The 17017-nt window shown below is 53.2% G+C and overlaps 4 protein-coding genes across 4 annotated transcripts; 2 read left to right on the top strand and 2 right to left on the bottom strand.

Annotated features, from left to right (window-relative positions):
• Positions 1 to 169: 169 nt before the first annotated feature.
• On the top strand, positions 170 to 4032 carry SCP_0404330 (Glucan 1,3-beta-glucosidase; the record flags this gene model as incomplete). The annotated part of the gene is made up of 23 exons (XM_027757167.1): positions 170 to 263; positions 491 to 704; positions 761 to 847; positions 908 to 934; positions 992 to 1080; positions 1141 to 1350; positions 1404 to 1442; positions 1499 to 1516; positions 1572 to 1602; positions 1664 to 1704; positions 1761 to 1784; positions 1845 to 1868; positions 1921 to 1979; positions 2037 to 2359; positions 2420 to 2525; positions 2592 to 2820; positions 2876 to 2954; positions 3010 to 3020; positions 3079 to 3191; positions 3248 to 3368; positions 3483 to 3559; positions 3619 to 3754; positions 3809 to 4032. The coding sequence occupies 23 exons, from the start codon at positions 170 to 172 to the stop codon at positions 4030 to 4032; spliced, it is 2376 nt and encodes a 791-aa protein (XP_027612968.1).
• A 359-nt stretch (positions 4033 to 4391) lies between these two features.
• Positions 4392 to 5482, top strand: SCP_0404320 (hypothetical protein; the record flags this gene model as incomplete). The annotated part of the gene is made up of 2 exons (XM_027757166.1): positions 4392 to 4901; positions 4961 to 5482. 2 exons carry the CDS (start codon positions 4392 to 4394, stop codon positions 5480 to 5482), a joined length of 1032 nt encoding a protein of 343 aa, XP_027612967.1.
• Positions 5483 to 5730: 248 nt separating this feature from the next.
• SCP_0404310 (Putative glutamate synthase [NADPH]) lies at positions 5731 to 12961 on the bottom strand (the record flags this gene model as incomplete). Its single annotated transcript, XM_027757165.1, has 15 exons — positions 5731 to 5793; positions 5850 to 5937; positions 6000 to 6079; positions 6135 to 6319; positions 6379 to 6453; positions 6507 to 6559; positions 6613 to 6827; positions 6881 to 7042; positions 7101 to 7161; positions 7214 to 7398; positions 7459 to 9164; positions 9220 to 10520; positions 10572 to 11952; positions 12012 to 12223; positions 12291 to 12961. The coding sequence occupies 15 exons, from the start codon at positions 12959 to 12961 to the stop codon at positions 5731 to 5733; spliced, it is 6438 nt and encodes a 2145-aa protein (XP_027612966.1).
• A 1329-nt stretch (positions 12962 to 14290) lies between these two features.
• On the bottom strand, positions 14291 to 15826 carry SCP_0404300 (Target of rapamycin complex subunit wat1; the record flags this gene model as incomplete). The annotated part of the gene is made up of 11 exons (XM_027757164.1): positions 14291 to 14328; positions 14381 to 14458; positions 14516 to 14664; positions 14726 to 14838; positions 14894 to 14971; positions 15028 to 15134; positions 15188 to 15228; positions 15287 to 15399; positions 15455 to 15527; positions 15580 to 15608; positions 15674 to 15826. 11 exons carry the CDS (start codon positions 15824 to 15826, stop codon positions 14291 to 14293), a joined length of 972 nt encoding a protein of 323 aa, XP_027612965.1.
• Between the last annotated feature and the right edge of the window lie 1191 nt (positions 15827 to 17017).

Below are 17017 nucleotides of genomic sequence, written 5' to 3'. Positions count from 1 at the left end.
TATATTCCGGCTTTGGTCCCAATCAGGAACGGGTATTTCTTGTTGCGAGGGAGTGAAAGGCGCGTCTCCGATATTGCATCAGTATACTTAGTACTCTTCCGTTTTGTCGCAGACAAACGTATCAGCTGCTACTTCTCCGTTCCGTTCACACCGCCTATCATTTGCTGTCATGCATTCTACCAAACCTGTCACAAGTCCTGGTCGAGGCCAGAGTAGCATGCGGGTCAACTTACCGCACATTGGACAGACGCAACGGGATACGGGTAGGCCATCATCACGTCTATGTCCTTCCTCCGAGACACACGCGACCAATCGTCCTGTTTCCTCAGTTGAGTTTGCAGCAAATATTTCTTCGGGTCCAATGGTGGACCGTGCCTCCCCCTCATGTTTACTATATAATTATGTCTGCGATCCTACGGTTGCTGCAATCCCCCGCCTCGTTACCCCGTCATGTTGGCGAGTTTCATGCTGCTTGCTTACAGCTTCTTAGCATCGCTTCCGCTTGCCTCTGCACTGGGGACCGCATGTTCCACTCCGCTTGGCGGTGGGACCGCTGCACCAGGAGCCCCATACTGGTTGCAGGACATTACGCACCAGGGCACCTCTCCTTTCAACCCGGATCCTAGCTCCTACCAGGTTTTCCGTAACGTCAAGGACTTCGGGGCCGTTGGCGATGGCGTGACGGACGACACCGCCGCTATCAAGTTTGTCTATTTAGTGCTTCCATATCAAACACCGTTGACCACGCATTCTATGCCAGTAATGCGATCTCTTCAGGAAGCAGATGTGGTGGAGGTTCATGTCCCTCTTCCACCGTTACGCCAGCCATCGTGTTCTTCCCTCAAGGGTATGCTGCACCATCCACGTGATTGACTGCACCTTACGCCGTCCGTTTGAATTTCTACAGCACTTATCTGATATCGACCCCAATCATGTACGTACATCCGGATCCTGGTCTCTGGTCGGTATTTCTGATCGTTGTTCGATGCAGTGCATACTACTACACGGTACTCATCGGAGATGCGAGGGTACCTCCGACTCTCTTGGCCTCGTCCGGGTTCAGCGGCATGGCTGTCATAGGTCAGTTCTCTCCTAGATGTTCATGGACATGTGGTCATCATGCCCGATGTTATTGATTAGATGCGGATCCGTACATCGCGAATGGCGGCGGCGCGCAATGGTACACCAACCAGAATAACTTCTTCCGCAGCGTGCGCAACTTCGTCATCAACCTCACTCAAATGCCCGCGTCCACATCTGCCACCGGTATCCACTGGCAAGTAGCTCAGGCCACCTCGCTCATGAACATCGTCTTCGAGATGAGCACCGCCTCAGGGAACTCACATCAAGGTATGTGATCACATCGTGAGTGGTTCGATGTTGGCATTCATCGTGTTTGCTAGGTATCTGGATGGAGAACGGTAGTGGCGGCTTCATGGGCGGTATGCTCTTCTCTAGTTCATCTAAACGAGTCTTCTGACGATTTCGTCATTGCTAGATCTCGTGTTCAATGGAGGTAAGCTCCCGTCGGCTCCGACAGACTCAGGCAGCCACTGAGTTCAGATCAACAGGCAAATATGGCATGTGGGTCGGGAACCAACAGTGAGTATTCTGTCTGTGCTCATTTGAAGGAATCTTAAGTTCTTCCGCGGCGCTCCATCAGATTTACAGTCCGCAACGTGACCTTCAACAATGTCAACACCTGTGAGATCATCCTGGAAAATTGCTTGGCATCGAGATTGACGTGTATTGCTACTCAGCGGTTTACGGGATTTGGAATTGGGGTCAGGATGTCTCGTCTTTGTCTAAAGATAGGCCTCTACTGACCGCTATTTCCCATGCAGGTTGGACCTTCCAAGGCGTTAATAGTAAGCATGCGTGAATTATGGCTTTTCAACTTCTGCTAATATGGATAATTAGTCAACAACTGCCAGGTGGGATTTGACCTCGAAACAGGCGGTACCACGCAATCTACGCAGGTCAGACACGCGCTTCCAGTGTTTTCAGTTCCTTCCCCTGATCATGCCTCTGTGCAGACTGTCGGCGGCGAGGCGATCATAGACGCGGTCGTCACCAATACGCCTATCTTCGTGCGGTCCTCGGTCGCGACTACCTCCCTCGCTGGCTCGCTCGTGTTGAACAACTGCCAGCTCACCGATGTGCCCACGGCTGTCGGCATCGTTGGAGGCGCGGTCGTCCTCGCCGGTGGCACGACGACGATCACCAGCTGGGGCCGGGGCAACGTCTACTCGGGCACGAGCAGCAGCTTCTCGTTCGAGCAGGGCAATATTGCTGCGCCCAGCAAATCTGGGACCCTGCTGAATAGCGCGGGGAGAATATTCGGGAGAGTGCATCCGCAGTAAATATTATTTTCCGTAGCCGTGGATGGACGACTACTGATGGAGCGCCCAATATTCAGGTACGAGGACTATGCGGTCAGCCAGTTTGTCAGCGTCAAGAGCAACGGTGCCAAGGGCGACGGTGTCACGGATGACACGACGGCTCTGCAAAATATCCTGAACGAGGTTAGTCGGCTTTTTCCTTCCGCGGATACTTTGTCCTGATGCGTCTATGCCTTCCCCCGCCAACAGTATACCGGCTGCGCCATTGTCTTCTTTGATGCAGGCACATACCTGATCACGAACACTCTGACCATCCCCGCAGGTACTCAGATGGTCGGCGAAGCGTGGAGCGTCATCATGGGTGGCGGGTCCGCATTCCAGAACCAGAACAGCCCGACGGTAATGGTACGCGTCGGTGAGTCTGGCTCGTCCGGCATCATGGAGATCTCGGATATCGTGTTCGCTACCCAGGGCCCTGGTACGTCTTTCTCGCGGGAGAAGAAGTATCGCGGATCTCACGTGATCGGCGACAGCTCCCGGGGCCATCGTCGTGGAATGGAATATGAACTCTCCTACCCAGGGCGGCGCTGCGATGTGGGACTCTCACATCCGGTACGTTCGTTCTTATTTGCAGCCATCGGATTTTTATTGATTTTATCTGCCATAGGCTTGGAGGAGGTCATTCATATTCCTTTGCACCGGTATTTGGCCACATTTGACCTTCTTCGGTGCACAGCTGCCGGCACGAACCTGGAGGCGGCGACTTGCCCGTCCGGATCAGACTCAACTTCATGCTTCGCGGCGTTCCTCGCCCTGCATCTGACGCCCAGTTCTAACGCCTATCTTGAAGTTAGTGGTCCTATTATAGAGCTGTCTGTCGTGATTCTTACCGTGCCGTTTTCCAGGGTACTTGGGTATGGCTAGCGGATCATGACCTGGACGGTGATGGTACCTCGCAACTCACCATCTTCAGCGGACGGGGCATTCTCTCCCAGTCTGCTGGACCGGTGTGGTTGATTGGAACTTGTGAGTACCTTTTAGCAAGGAAAAATCAGGACTAAACGCCTTGTTTTTCCTTAACGCAGCTTGTGAGTTGTAGACCAAGAAAAAATTGAGTGTCTCTCAGTGTAATATCACCAGCTGAGCACCATACGCTCTACCAATACAACCTCGCGGGTGCCCAGAATCATTACATTGGTCTGGCACAAACAGAGACGGTGAATGTTACACTTACTGCTTGTCGAAATCATATGGTCTGACAGGAAATGCGTTGTAGCCGTACTACCAACCCGTCCCAGCAGTACCCACTCCCTTCTCAATCAACAGTGCCTATGACGATCCGTCATTTCCCTCTGGCCTGACTTCAGCATGGGCGCTGAGCGTGTCATCATCAAGCGACATCATCCTGTTCGGTACGCGTCTCATGTAACTGAGCACAGCTATTTCTGATCTCTCGTGTACTTTAGGAGCCGGATTCTACAGCTTCTTCCAGAATTACAGCCAGAGCTGCTTGACTGGATCGACATGCCAAAGTCAGCTCGTCAACATCGACTCCGCGTCGTCGATCAGCATCTACAGCCTGGCGACGGTCGGTGTGACATACCAGCTGAGCGTGAACGGCGCGGGAGTCATCCCCGAGAGCCAGAACGTGAACGGGCTCCAGTCGACTGTGACTGTGTGGACCCAGTGAGAGAGGATGGTTCGGTGTTGTTGTGATGACCCTTGACGACTTCGTGATGATATGTATCCTTCACTCACTCTTTTAGTATTCGAGGTCATCTGTACTATCGGTTTTGCAGTCATGTGTCATGTATAACTTTCTATTTGTCTGGTGTAATATTACTTTATCAGTATCACAGAATCAAATGTAAGTCCTAGTGTCTGCCAATCGATACAAAACATATTTCTGCGGAGAAAACATATGACGCGCGCACGTGATGAACGCGCGAAGTGCGTCAGCGCCAAACAGAGCCAACGCGACGCGCCCTCGTGCTCCGCCGCATTCGTCCTGTTAACAACACTTCACCCTCTGACTTTCTGCACAACAATATGACACCCAGAGTCAAGCGAACATACGGCTCTCGTGCTGCGAGACCTCCCATCCCGTCATCCCCGCCTTCCGATCTATACTCTTCCCCACCCACGCTCAAACGCAAGCGGCCCCTCGCCGACAGCGCCACGGTCTCCAACGCCCCTCCAGCGAAAAAGCAGCACCACACAGCAAAACCCCCAGCGAAATCTCAGCTGAAGACGCGCAAGGGCAAGGAGCCGCCGAAACAGAAGAAGTTCACACAGCTCCACTTCTCCTTGGACACCACCGTACTCAGGACCTGCCCCTTGTGTGACCTGTCGTATACCAAGGGCGCTCCAGATGACGAGAGTCTGCACAAGAAGCATTGCGTAAGGGTGCAGAGGGGCCTGGAGTGGGGTAAGGACGAGGAGCGGGAGGTGGGCAAGGTTGGTGTAGAGGAGATCGCCACTGGCTTGAAGCTCAAGAGTGGAGTCAAGGGACGTATCATATGCTTCAGACCAGACGTTGGAGGAAAAATCGGCGCAAAGGTTAGTGTCACTCACACATGCCCCAGAATCCCAACTGATGCTCAAATTTTCCGCCGTAGCTCACGACACTCCTCGAGACGATCCGCCTCGCGCTCTCCTCACCCCCTCTCTCACGAGCCGTCCTCAAGCACAGCAAATTCTACCTCTTCCTCCTCCCCTCCACCAGCAACTCTACCAACACCGCACCCTCCGCCCGCGAAACGATCGTGGGCTGCGTCATCGCGCAGCGCATCTCTACCGCCATGGCGGTTGCCTCCGACGCCGACCTCTCCCCGTCGGGCGCGCGCACACACATGAGCCTCATCTCCGTCGACACCTCCACAAATCTCTACGTCCGCCCTGCCCCGCTTCCGACCCCACTCGGCATCCCGCGCCTCTTCGTCTCGTCCTCTCACCGCCGCCTCGGCATCGCGTCTCACCTCCTCTCTGCCGCAGCGTCCACCTTCATCCTGGGGTGTCCGCTCGACCCCGCCAAGGGCGAGGTAGCGTTCACACAGCCGACAGGCGCGGGCAAGGCCGTGCTGGAAGTCTGGGGTAAGGGTGGCGTGCGCATCTACGAAGAGGAGCAACGCCTGGGTTGATCTATGCACGGCCGCTGAACCAGCTCTCGTCCGCAGATTTCATTTATTTGTATTTGCTCGATCTTTTGGAGGGAAAAAGAACGATACATTTTATTGTATGTCGTAGATGTGTTACAGATCTGCATTGTATCGTACCATAGCGTGTCATATCAAATCGTACACTCGTCATTACGGGATCAAACTCAACCCAAAAAAAACATGCCGGAGTTGAAGACCTCATCATGTTCTGTCGTCAGTCCTGTGCCCGCTCACGCCTCGACCTCCACGACCTGCGTGTCGCTCGTGAGCGTGCTTGCAGGTGGAATGAACACCTGCACGCGTTTCGTTAAGTTACTCTGCTGATGTAGATGCTACAAGGAGCACTTACCCTCTGCTTGATCCCACCATCCGCCGGTAACCTCGTCTTCCCGCCACTGAGCCATGCATCGACTTCAGCCGCAGCGCCGCGACCCTCGCTAGAACGACGCAACCACCATCAGCTTCGCGCCGACTAGTATGTCGAGGAGAAAAAACGTACTTGATACCCCAGACGATCAAGGACTGGCCGCGGCGGCAGTCACCCGCAGCGAAGACGCCCTCGACATTCGTCGAGTATTGCTACAATGGTCATGATGATCAGCCACGTGCTCATCCGTAAGTGTGTGTGCCTCACCTTGTTTGGGGTCTGGATATTCGACCGTGCATCCTGCTTGACGCCGAGCGCCTTGATTGCCTCGGACTCGGGACCGAGGAAGCCAAGTGCGAGGAAGACGAGCTGCGCTGGGAAAAACTTCTCGGAACCCGGGACTTCCTCCATCTTCCACCGTCCGCCACTGTCCTTCGTCCACTCGACACGAACTACACAAGGGATCGAGGCGTCAGAGAGCCGTTTGAAAGAAAACATTACGTGAACTCACCTGTATTGAGGCCCATGAGCTTGCCCTCTTCATCGATGACGAAGTCTTTGGTCGAGATGCAGTACTCGCGGGGATCTGTCATGTAGACATTAGCTCGTCCCCTGATAAGCAACGACAAGGGCAACTACCGTTTCCGAAGTGAGCAGCGACCTCAGTATGACCGTAATCCGTGCGGAAGATCCTGCCAACATGTGAATATCCAGGTTTGGCTTGGATCAAGAAAGGACCACTCACCTTGGCCACTGGGGCCACGGGTTGTCGCGTCCGCGACCCGCTGGAGGCTTCGGCAGCAGCTCGAAGTTCGTCACCGACTTTGCACCATGCCGCATAGAAGTACCGATACAGTCATTACCGGTGTCACCACCACCGATGACGATGACGTCCTTGCCCTTCGCATTGATGTAGTTACCGTTCTGGAGCTCGGAGTCGAGGAGTGACTTGGTGTTCAGCTGAATAGAAGGTATGAATATAAGTTTCTATTTTGGGATCGTAAGGAACGTACCTGTAGGTACTCCATAGCGAAGTGGATGCCGTCGACCTCGCGATTGGGTATCTTGAGGTCACGAGGCCACGTAGCTCCAGTACAGATAACAACAGCATCGTTCTCAGCACGCAGATCGTTCACGTCGAGGTCCTTGCCGACGTGAACGTTCGGGACGAAGGTCTGCGTCAAAAATTACATGAGGATTCAGACGATCACCAAAATGAGTACAACCACTTACCACGCCCTCAGCAGTCATCAGGTCTAACCGCCTCTGCACGACGGCCTTATCGAGCTTCATGCTAAATCGATGTCAATTGAGCTGCTAGAAGTGAGATGGTTGCGGCCACTTACTTGGGGATACCGTACATGAGGAGACCACCCATGCGGTCATTGCGGTCGTAGACAGTCACCGAGTGACCAGCCTTGTTCAGCTGATCTGCACAAGCAAGCCCTGAAGGACCCGAGCCGACGATGGCGATCTTCCGTCCTGTACGGATCTTGGGAGGATTTGGTGCCATCCAGCCCATCTCGAATCCCTGGTGGTGATATATATCGTAAACGAACAAATGTCGACCTTCATGCGGAGATTAACCCACCTTGTCGATAATAGCGCACTCAATGCTCTTAATACCCACCGGTTGCTCGTTGATCCCGAGCACGCAAGCACCCTCACATGGAGCGGGGCACACGCGACCAGTGAACTCGGGGAAATTGTTCGTCAGCAAAAGGCGGTTCAAAGCGTCTTGCCACTGGTCCTTGAACACCAAGTCGTTCCACTTGGGGATGATGTTCGAGACAGGACATCCAGTGTCCGACTGACAGAAGGGCACTCCACAGTCCATGCAACGTGCGGACTGGTACTTCAGTTCGCCTTCTGTCAAACGTGTGGAGATCTCCTTCCAATCTTTGACACGCTTCCGCGGTGGGCGGTAGGCCTCGGTCAGACGCTTGTACTTCATGAAGCCTCGGGTCTTATCAAGCTTGTTCAGGCGCTGCTTGGTGGTTGCATCGTCAACAAGGGAGTCCTCCATATCAGTAACAGATGGTTCTAAACGGCCCCTCGAAGTCGATCGACTGCCATGCCACGATGGAGGTTCCTTGGGGAGTAGGATGTCTTCCAAACCCTCAGAGGCGAGGTCGACTTGACTAGCGGTGCGCGAGGGTACGAGGTCAATGACGTTCTGCCGCAATTTCTCCTCCTTCAGTTTCGCCGCCTGCTCCTCCAAAACGCGCTTGTAATCGCCAGGCATGACTCGAACGAACAAGGGTAGGAGATGGTGGAAGTCGTGAAGAACACGATCAGCGACTTCGGAGCCGGTGTAATGACGATGGTCCTCGATGAGACCACGTAGTTCAGCGATTTCACGAGGATCAGTGACCTTCCCGAGTTCCACCATTTCAAGGTTAACTTTTGATGCGAAGGTGTGGGCGGTGTCCAGCACATAAGCAATGCCTCCGCTCATACCGGCAGCGAAGTTGCGGCCAGTGCTACCAAGCACAACAACACGCCCACCAGTCATGTACTCGCATCCGTGATCGCCAGTGCCCTCAACAACGGCAAATGCGCCGGAGTTTCGTACAGCGAAACGCTCAGCAGCGACACCACGGACGAACGCTTCTCCAGATGTCGCACCGTAAAGACAGACGTTTCCAACGATGATGTTCTCCTCAGCCTTGAAGGTCGATGCCTTGGGGGGGTATACAATCAATCGACCACCAGAGAGACCTTTGCCAACATAATCATTTGCGTCGCCTTCCAGCTCTATGGTGATACCGGGCGCGAGGAAGGCCCCGAGTGATTGGCCTGCAGAGCCGCGCATGCTGATGTGAATCGTATCCTTCGGAAGTCCTTCCTCACCGTAAAGCTTGGATACTTTGTAAGACAAAGAAGTGCCGAGGGCACGGTCGGTATTTGTGACGTCGCAATCAATGTGGACCGGGAGTCCTTTCGTAAGAGCAGGCTCCGACTCGTCGATGAATTTATTGTCCAAACGAATGTACAGTTTGTGGTCTTGAGCTCTAACACGGTAGGTGGCGGCACCAGGGCGCATCTGCCAGGCCGGCTTCAAGATGGCGGACAGATCGAGATGGGCGGTCTTCCGCGTGCGAAGCTTCTCGTCCACCTTGAGCATATCTGCTCGGCCAACCATCTCGTTGATCGTCCGGAATCCAAGTTTAGCCATGTAGGAACGAAGATCTTCGGCGATGTAGTAGAAGAAGTTAATGACTTGCTCGGGCTGCCCAGCGAATTTCGCACGAAGTTGAGGGTCCTGAGTCGCGATACCGACGGGGCAAGTATTTACTAAATTCGGTTCGTCAGTCTCTCGACTAACGACGTATTGGGGAGAGCTGCTTACAATGACATTTCCTCATCATGATACATCCCATCGCAATCAGAGGAGTTGTTGCGAAGCCCCACTCCTCAGCACCAAGGAGACATGCGATCGCAACATCTCGTCCAGTTCGGACCTGCCCGTCTGTCTGCACCGTGACACGACCACGCAAGTCGTTCAAGACCAAGGTCTGGTGAGTCTCAGCCAAACCGAGTTCCCATGGCAGACCCGCGTTTTTGATACCAGTCCAGCGAGAAGCGCCAGTACCACCATCGTGACCAGAAATGAGAATATGATCCGCCTTCGCTTTTGCAACACCGCTCGCGACAATACCTACACCGACTTCCGAAACCAACTTGACGGAGACACGTGCTCTCGGGTTGGAACACTTCAAATCGTAGATTAACTGCTTGAGATCCTCGATGGAGTAGATATCGTGGTGAGGAGGGGGGGAGATAAGACCAACGCCAGCCGTGGAATGCCGCGTGCGAGCGATCGATCCGGATACCTTGTGTCCGGGCAACTCTCCTCCCTCACCGGGCTTCGCGCCTTGAGCCATCTTGATCTGGAGTTCGTCGGCATCGGCAAGATAATTGGACGTTACACCGAAACGGCCAGATGCAACTTGCTTGATAGCTGAGCGCATGGAATCGCCGTTCGGCAGGAGCTGAGAACGTTCGGCGTCTTCACCACCCTCTCCAGTGTTCGACTTTCCGCCGAGGCGGTTCATCGCGATAGCCAAGGTCGAGTGAGCTTCCATCGAGATGGAGCCGTACGACATTGCGCCGGTAACGAAGCGGCGAACAATCTCGTTCCAAGGCTCCACCTGTTCGATCGGGATCGGGGTCGCGCTCTCGTAACGGAAGTCGAGGAGACCACGGAGTTGCACGGCTCTTGTCTGGTCGTTAGAGTTCTTGGCATACGCGTCATACGCCCGCTGGTTCTTCTCTCTAACGGCATCCTGAAGGTGAGCGATTGCAGTCGGATCGTTGATATGAGCTTCGCCGCCAGACCGCCAGTGGTATTCGCCCGACTCGGGCATGCCAGGAGGGATGATAGTCTCACGCGACGGCCAGCCCCGCTCGTGCATCTCGAAAGCATCCATCGCCAGCAGGTCGAAGGTGGCGCCCTGCACGCGGCTAGCAGTACCAGTGAAACAGCTCTCGATGATCTCCGTGTGCAACCCGAGGGCTTCAAAGATCTGCGCGCCCTTGTATGACTGAAGAGTCGAGATACCCATCTTTGACATGACCTTGAGGATGCCGTTGTCGACGGAGTGACGGTAGTTGTGGAGCAGATCCTCGAAAGTCTTGTTGTTCTTAACCCTGAAAAAGAAATTCAATGGCTACTCTACGGCTGAAGATGTAAATCCTTACAATCCTTCACGCTCAACCTTGTGAATGACCTCGATCGCAAGCCAGGGGCAGATGGCATCCGCACCGTAACCCAACAGAACGCATAGGTGGTGGACCTCACGCGCCTCCCCAGTCTCGATCATCATCGCAACTTTAGCACGCTTCTTCTGGCTCACGAGATGGTGGTGAACACCACCGCACGCAACCAACGCAGAAAGAGGAACACGGTTCGGACCAGTCTGGCGATCTGAAAGAATGATCACCTTCATGCCGTCGTCAATGGCTTGAGTTGCTTCGCTGCAAACGCGCTCGAGAGCGAGCCTGTAGCCGGGAAGGCCTTGCTCCTTCGGGAACGTGATGTCGATAGTCTGTGAAGGCCATGAAGAGTACGCATACTTGAGATTCTTCATCGCATTCATTTCCTCGACAGTGAGGATCGGCGAATGAAGGAGAATGCGATGGCATTGCTCTGGCTTCATCTCGAGCAGGTTGCCCTCGGGCCCGACGTACGCGTTCAAGGACATGACGATGTCCTCTCGAATGGGATCGATCGGGGGGTTCGTGACCTGCGCAAAGAGCTGACGGAAATAGTCGTATATGACGCGAGGCTGTGTGGATATGCAGGCGAGCGGCGCGTCGTTACCCATAGATCCAAGTGCCTCTTTGCCCTCGGTAACCATAGGAAGTATCAGCAGGTTGAGCTGCTCGACAGTGTAACCAAAGGCAAGGAGCTTGGGGTCCGTGCTCAGTGTGTAGTCATCGACGTCGATTTCAATGGGGTGTACGCGCTTCACGCGCTTGACGATGTTCGGCACATGCAGAACATGTGTCTCAATCCAGGATGCAAAGTTCTGCTTGTTGGCAGTGTTGCGCTTGAGTTCCTTGTCATCTACTATGCGCCCCTCCTCTGTGTCTACGAGAAGCATACGCCCCGGCTTCAGGCGACCTTTGCTGATAACCTTCTCTGGAGGAATATACACGGCACCGACCTCGGAAGCGCAAACGATGATGTCCTCGTTACTGACCACGTACCGGCATGGCCTGAGCCCATTTCGATCAAGGTTGGCACCACAGTAGCGTCCGTCGCTGAACGCGAACAGCGCGGGACCATCCCAGGGTTCCTGCAGACAAGCTGCCCAGTTATAGAACGCCCTCTTACCCGGCTCCATGTTCTCATTCCCTTGCCAAGCTTCGGGAATCAACATCATGATGGCTTCGGGAAGCGTCAAGACGCCATTGACGACGAGGAGCTCGAGGACATTATCAAACGCAGCAGAGTCAGATCCACCAGATTCAATGATGGGGTATAGGAGATCGAGCTGCTCGCCAAAGAGGGTAGATGAAAGGACACCTTCTCGAGCGCGCATCCAGTTTTTGTTGCCGCGGATGGTGTTAATCTCGCCTGATTATCGTTATCAGATTCGATTCATTAAAGCCACTCGGTTAGATAGTAGTCCTCACCATTGTGGGCGGCCCATCTCATGGGCTGCGCGCGATCCCAACTTGGGAACGTGTTGGTGGAAAAACGGGAATGCACGAGGGTGAAATGCGAACAATATAGAACATGGTTCAGGTCATGATAGTAGTTGTACACTTGCGGGGGCGATAATTGGCCCTTGTACACGATGTTCTTCGACGAGAGAGAGCAGACATAGAATCCTTTGGAAAGCGTACTTTAGACGGAGCAAGTCCCAATGATTGAGCTAAGAGTCATATCGTGAGAAGGACAAAATGACAAACATGCTGTGAGTTGCGTGCTTGCGGAGCACGTAGAGCTGACTCTCGAAATGTGTTGCATCAAAAGGACCACCCCGACAAGTGGCACCGTCACCGTAATGGGATCGGAGCACCACAAATGGTTGTAATATCGCTGGCTCCTTGCTAGCGGCTGCTGGACCGAGAATCGTTCCGTCTGTGGGTACTTCCCTCCATCCGAGAACGCGCAAGCCTAACTCCCCAGCGATCTTCGAAAAGACAGATTGTTGCTTTTGAAGACCGACCGGATCGTTGGCTTTAAAAAAGACATTACCGACGGCATACCGTCCCACATCGGGCAGTTCACAGCCCAAGTCTCTCTCAGCCTCGCGCTTGAAGAAAAGATGAGGAATGCCTGTCATGACGCCTGCACCGTCACCGTCACGACTGTCGGCTCCAGTAGCACCACGATGGGTCATAGCACACAGGAGCTGGCGAGCATCGGAGACTATCTTGTGACTCTGTTCACCCTTGATGTGGCATATGAAGCCTACACCGCAGGAGTCCTTCTCGTAGCTGTTGTCGTACAAACCCTGACTGGCGGGGAGAGTACTGTCCCAAGAGTTGGGATCGCGCTGGACGGCGTGAAAGCCATTCTGAGTATTGTTTTCTGCTGAAGTGGCGGGTGAGATAGTCGCAGAGTCAGCTATGGCCATAGACGGTACTGAGGGTGATATGAAGAGAACGACTGAGACCGTACGAGGAGGTGGTAAGAGCTCAAGGGTTGGAAATTTTTTTGAACTCGGGCTCGAGCAGGAGGACGTCGCGGATGGAGTCACATCGTTTAGAGGCCGGCCGAGGTGTCCCGAGTAGCCGCCTCCGCCAAGGAGCTCCCGCAATCTGATAACTTCCTGGCCAAACGCATCTCCAGCCAATCAAAAATCCGGCATATTCTGTCGATCGGAGTCCCGCAACTCTCCGGATCCGCCACCCGGCGCACCTGACTCCGACTCCGACACCCCGGTCCCCTTCGGACTGCCGACGTTCAAAATAAAACTCGATGTTTACTCCTCTCGTCCTCGCGCTGAAGGCGTTGCACATTCGCGTCTTTCGTCAAAAAAATTTCGATCTGTACGTACCGCCCCAGGCCAGTCATCCAAGCTCAATCTGTCATGATACTGTGATTGCGAACATTATTCAGTCAACTCATATGCTAGATCTGGACAGCCCACCCTCGTGCCAATGGAGCGTCAAGTTGTTCTGCAGGCCGAGACTCGGTCAGACTTCATGATGGTGTGTGCACCAGTTGCATACATTTGTGTAGCAAGGTTCTTCGCAGGGAATTACAAAGGTATGCACTCGCGAACCTCCATATGGTCACAATTTGACATCGTCGTCGTTGTAAGCATCCCTTTTTGCGACTCGTCGATTCAGATCAATTCACAGGACGAGGTTCTCCATTCACAGAAATGTAGAACTCACATATTTGATCACATCCGCCATGGTGCTGGTACTGAAGGCGGCCCTGGGTGTTCATCTGCTTTGCGTGAACGAAGAACCGTGAAGATGTACTACTACCATGGTACCTCAGCACTATATACGTGCCAGCACGTTCCCGCAGTAAGGTGTGCGTCGCATAAGCCTCGGGCCCATTGTTTACTCTGGCACGCGGTAACACAACCCCGAATCGCCATCAATGTCCAAGTTCTATCAGACCATACAATGGCATCGCGTCCTTACCTGACACTTGAGCACCATGCCTCATGTACATCCCCCTTCGGGGCACACCACATTCCGATCGTAAGGGGAGACCTAGAACTATTCGCGGGAATACTTCATAAACTTCTCATCTACAGTGACGTACCTCTGATCATTGTGAGGTTACTACGTGGGAACTAAGCCTTCGGCAGACACGGCGTAGTCTCTCCCAAGTCACTAAACCGATTCAATACATTGATAGGTGTTTCGAGCCTCTGTGAGCGGTGACAGGCTCAGATACAGCTGCCGCACGTAACGAATACGAGGTGAGAATTCGGAGGCTCATCCTACCCGGCTCCATCGTGCAACGCACAACATACGGCCGCTGAAAGCAAACGTGTTACCGCGGGCTATGCGACGAGCAACAACACACTGACCTTTGTGGTGTCCATTGTACTGTCGGACAGTCTCTCCCGAAGCCATCTCCCACAGTCGGGCGGTGTGGTCGGAAGACGCTGTTTCCCTCCAAGTGTTAAGAGAGCAAATGACAATATTCCATCTTTGTACCTCACCTGTTACAAGATACGCCGAGTCGGCACTGAAAGCACAGTCCCAAACCCAGCGTTGGTGGCCTTGCAATGTCTTCTCCAGCTTGAATTCGTGATTTGAACATAGCGACCAAATTTTCACCGTAGTATCTGCAGAACATGTTGCCAAATACCTGGGTTTGTAGAATGTGGTTGAGCTTCCATACATATGAGGATGAGCTGGGGATATCTAACTTGACATCGGGACTGAGAAGACATCTTGTGAGGTATTTATTGTGCGCCTGAAACTTGGTAACGGCTTGAAATCTAGGCAGATCTTCGTTGATCTTCCATACGTAACATTTGCCCTATCAAAGAGTAAGCAATGGTACTCGCGCACAAGTAGTGCTGGGTTAACAACACCTTAATGTTTCCGGCAACTAGGTACGACCCATCAGAAGCCAGACTGATCGAACGCATCGGGGTATCTCCTGCAGGAGTCTCAAATCGACGAGAGTATGTCAGGTGAAAGCCCGCATGCAAATAATACTGATTACCAGTTCATGTGTGCAAAGATTTTCAGATAGGTCCCACTGCTTGATTCTTCCGGCCTGGTCGCACGAGATGAGTTCTCCTTGGTTCGGGTGAACGACCACATCATTGACTGTCCGCGGAAGTTCGGAAAGTATGGTCTAGATGACAGAAGACTATGCATACCAGGAGCCTCGTTATCATAATTCCTATGAAGATGAGTGCTTCTGCAGTGGCGCGTCCTTCAAAAAATAGTATGAAGAGGAGAGAAGCATGGTGACGCACCGCAGATCCCAGATCTTGATGGTTCCGTCTTCGCTTCCTGTGACAAGCCATTTGCCCTCGCTGTGGAAAGAGACCGAGGTGATGTTCGAGTTATGTCCGTCGAAGACGATCAGCTGCGCGTGTTCAGCTACGGCTATTAGTAACGCGGGAGAACGCGAAAATGCCCACTGGTGTGGAGGACGAGCTGGCAATCTCGTAAACGTTCACTTTCTTGTGAATTGCAGCAGCCAGTAATCGTTTGCTACAAGTGTTCTGAGTAGAAAGTATCTCTTTAGAATATCAATAGTACTTACTCTGGTGATATTGCTAGACGGTTGACTTGCTATGCGTGTAGCGGAAGACAGAGCTTGTGAATGAGATAATGTGCGCACAGGCGGATGGTCTCACTCCTTGTTCGTTCGTCCGGGTAATTGTCCTGGAACAGATGCCACTCCAGGCCTCCCAGAATCGAATATCATGATCGTACGATCCAGTGACCAAGATCACAGACATATCATGCCTCGGAGGTGCGGATCTAGAGGGCAAAGCCTGTGCAGGCATGACGGTCGTGCAAGGGTAACATTCGCATGATGCTTACGTACGCATAACCAGCCGCGTACACCGCTCGGCGACCGTCAACTCTGCATCAGACTTGCGCCGGTGTCTATGCGTTGCCAGCGAGCGTACACCCGTTTCCATTTCCACGGCTGCTCATCTCGCTTGTCTGCCTGGTGTTTCTCTGTACATAGACTTCAGAGGAATACGTTTTGATTTCACCAGCGGAACCCTATGATATGAACCTTGCTCTAGGCCCACCAGTCATCTTATATACATTCTGCACGCCGACCGGGTGGTGTATCGCAGGTGTGGGTGCGCTTTGAGGACTCTGTCCCCGGATATTACGTATACCACGACTCGTGCCTAGTCCCCCTCATGCACTCAGATGCTTTTGCAGCCACCCTTTGTGTCTCTCCCGCGAAGCGTTTACTGTCAACATTCACTCTCCGCAGTGCATAACAATTTGCTTCTGGATCGTCAATGTCTTCTTCGACCTAGCACAATCGAAACCTTCTCGAGTTTGGAAGGTCTAACTGCGTAAACATAGGTGGCGATCAACATCCTCGATTTCGCCGGTACAAGCCCCGGGGTTGCATGTCCCTCGCTTAGACCAATTTCATGATGACGAGATCAATGTGGCCATGTATTGCTTGAAACGCCCCTTCACACCGATCGAATTTGCCTGCTCGACCTCCTTCTATCCAGAGATCCACTCCCCACGCCCCAAGAATTCTGGTAAGCTTAGCAGTGGACCCAGGCCCTGACCTGCCTTCTCGTATGGCAGCAAGTATAAGAGGATGAGGACATAGACTCCATGCTGTTTGTACTTTCTGGTCGTCGAATGAAACACCCCTGCTGATGGACGCGTTTCCGGCGAGTGTGCCATTATGTTCGTTGAATGTTTAATGAACAGCAGTACCCTCTCCCACCTGTAGCCTGGCACACGTGTCGTCTTCTTTGAAAATGGGGTGGCGCGGCATGGCATTGTGGAGACAGTTGAAGCAGTTGAAGTAAGGCACTCATTAGGTTTGAGAGCGCACCGCTGAATTCAATACACCACACAGAACATGCATGTTGCTCTTGTCAAGGTGGAAGGTGCTGACGCGCCTATCAGAATGCCGTGCGTTTACCTGTCCTCTGTGTTGTTGCACATCCCATTTACCGCCCTCTACAGAATAAACAGCCTTGCAGTTG

This window comes from Sparassis crispa (assembly GCF_003851025.1).
Source record: "Sparassis crispa DNA, contig_000003F, whole genome shotgun sequence".
NCBI classification, from domain to species: domain Eukaryota; kingdom Fungi; phylum Basidiomycota; class Agaricomycetes; order Polyporales; family Sparassidaceae; genus Sparassis; species Sparassis crispa.
The sequence above is the reverse complement of the archived record's forward strand: the minus strand, read 5'-3'. Positions and strand labels throughout refer to the sequence as shown.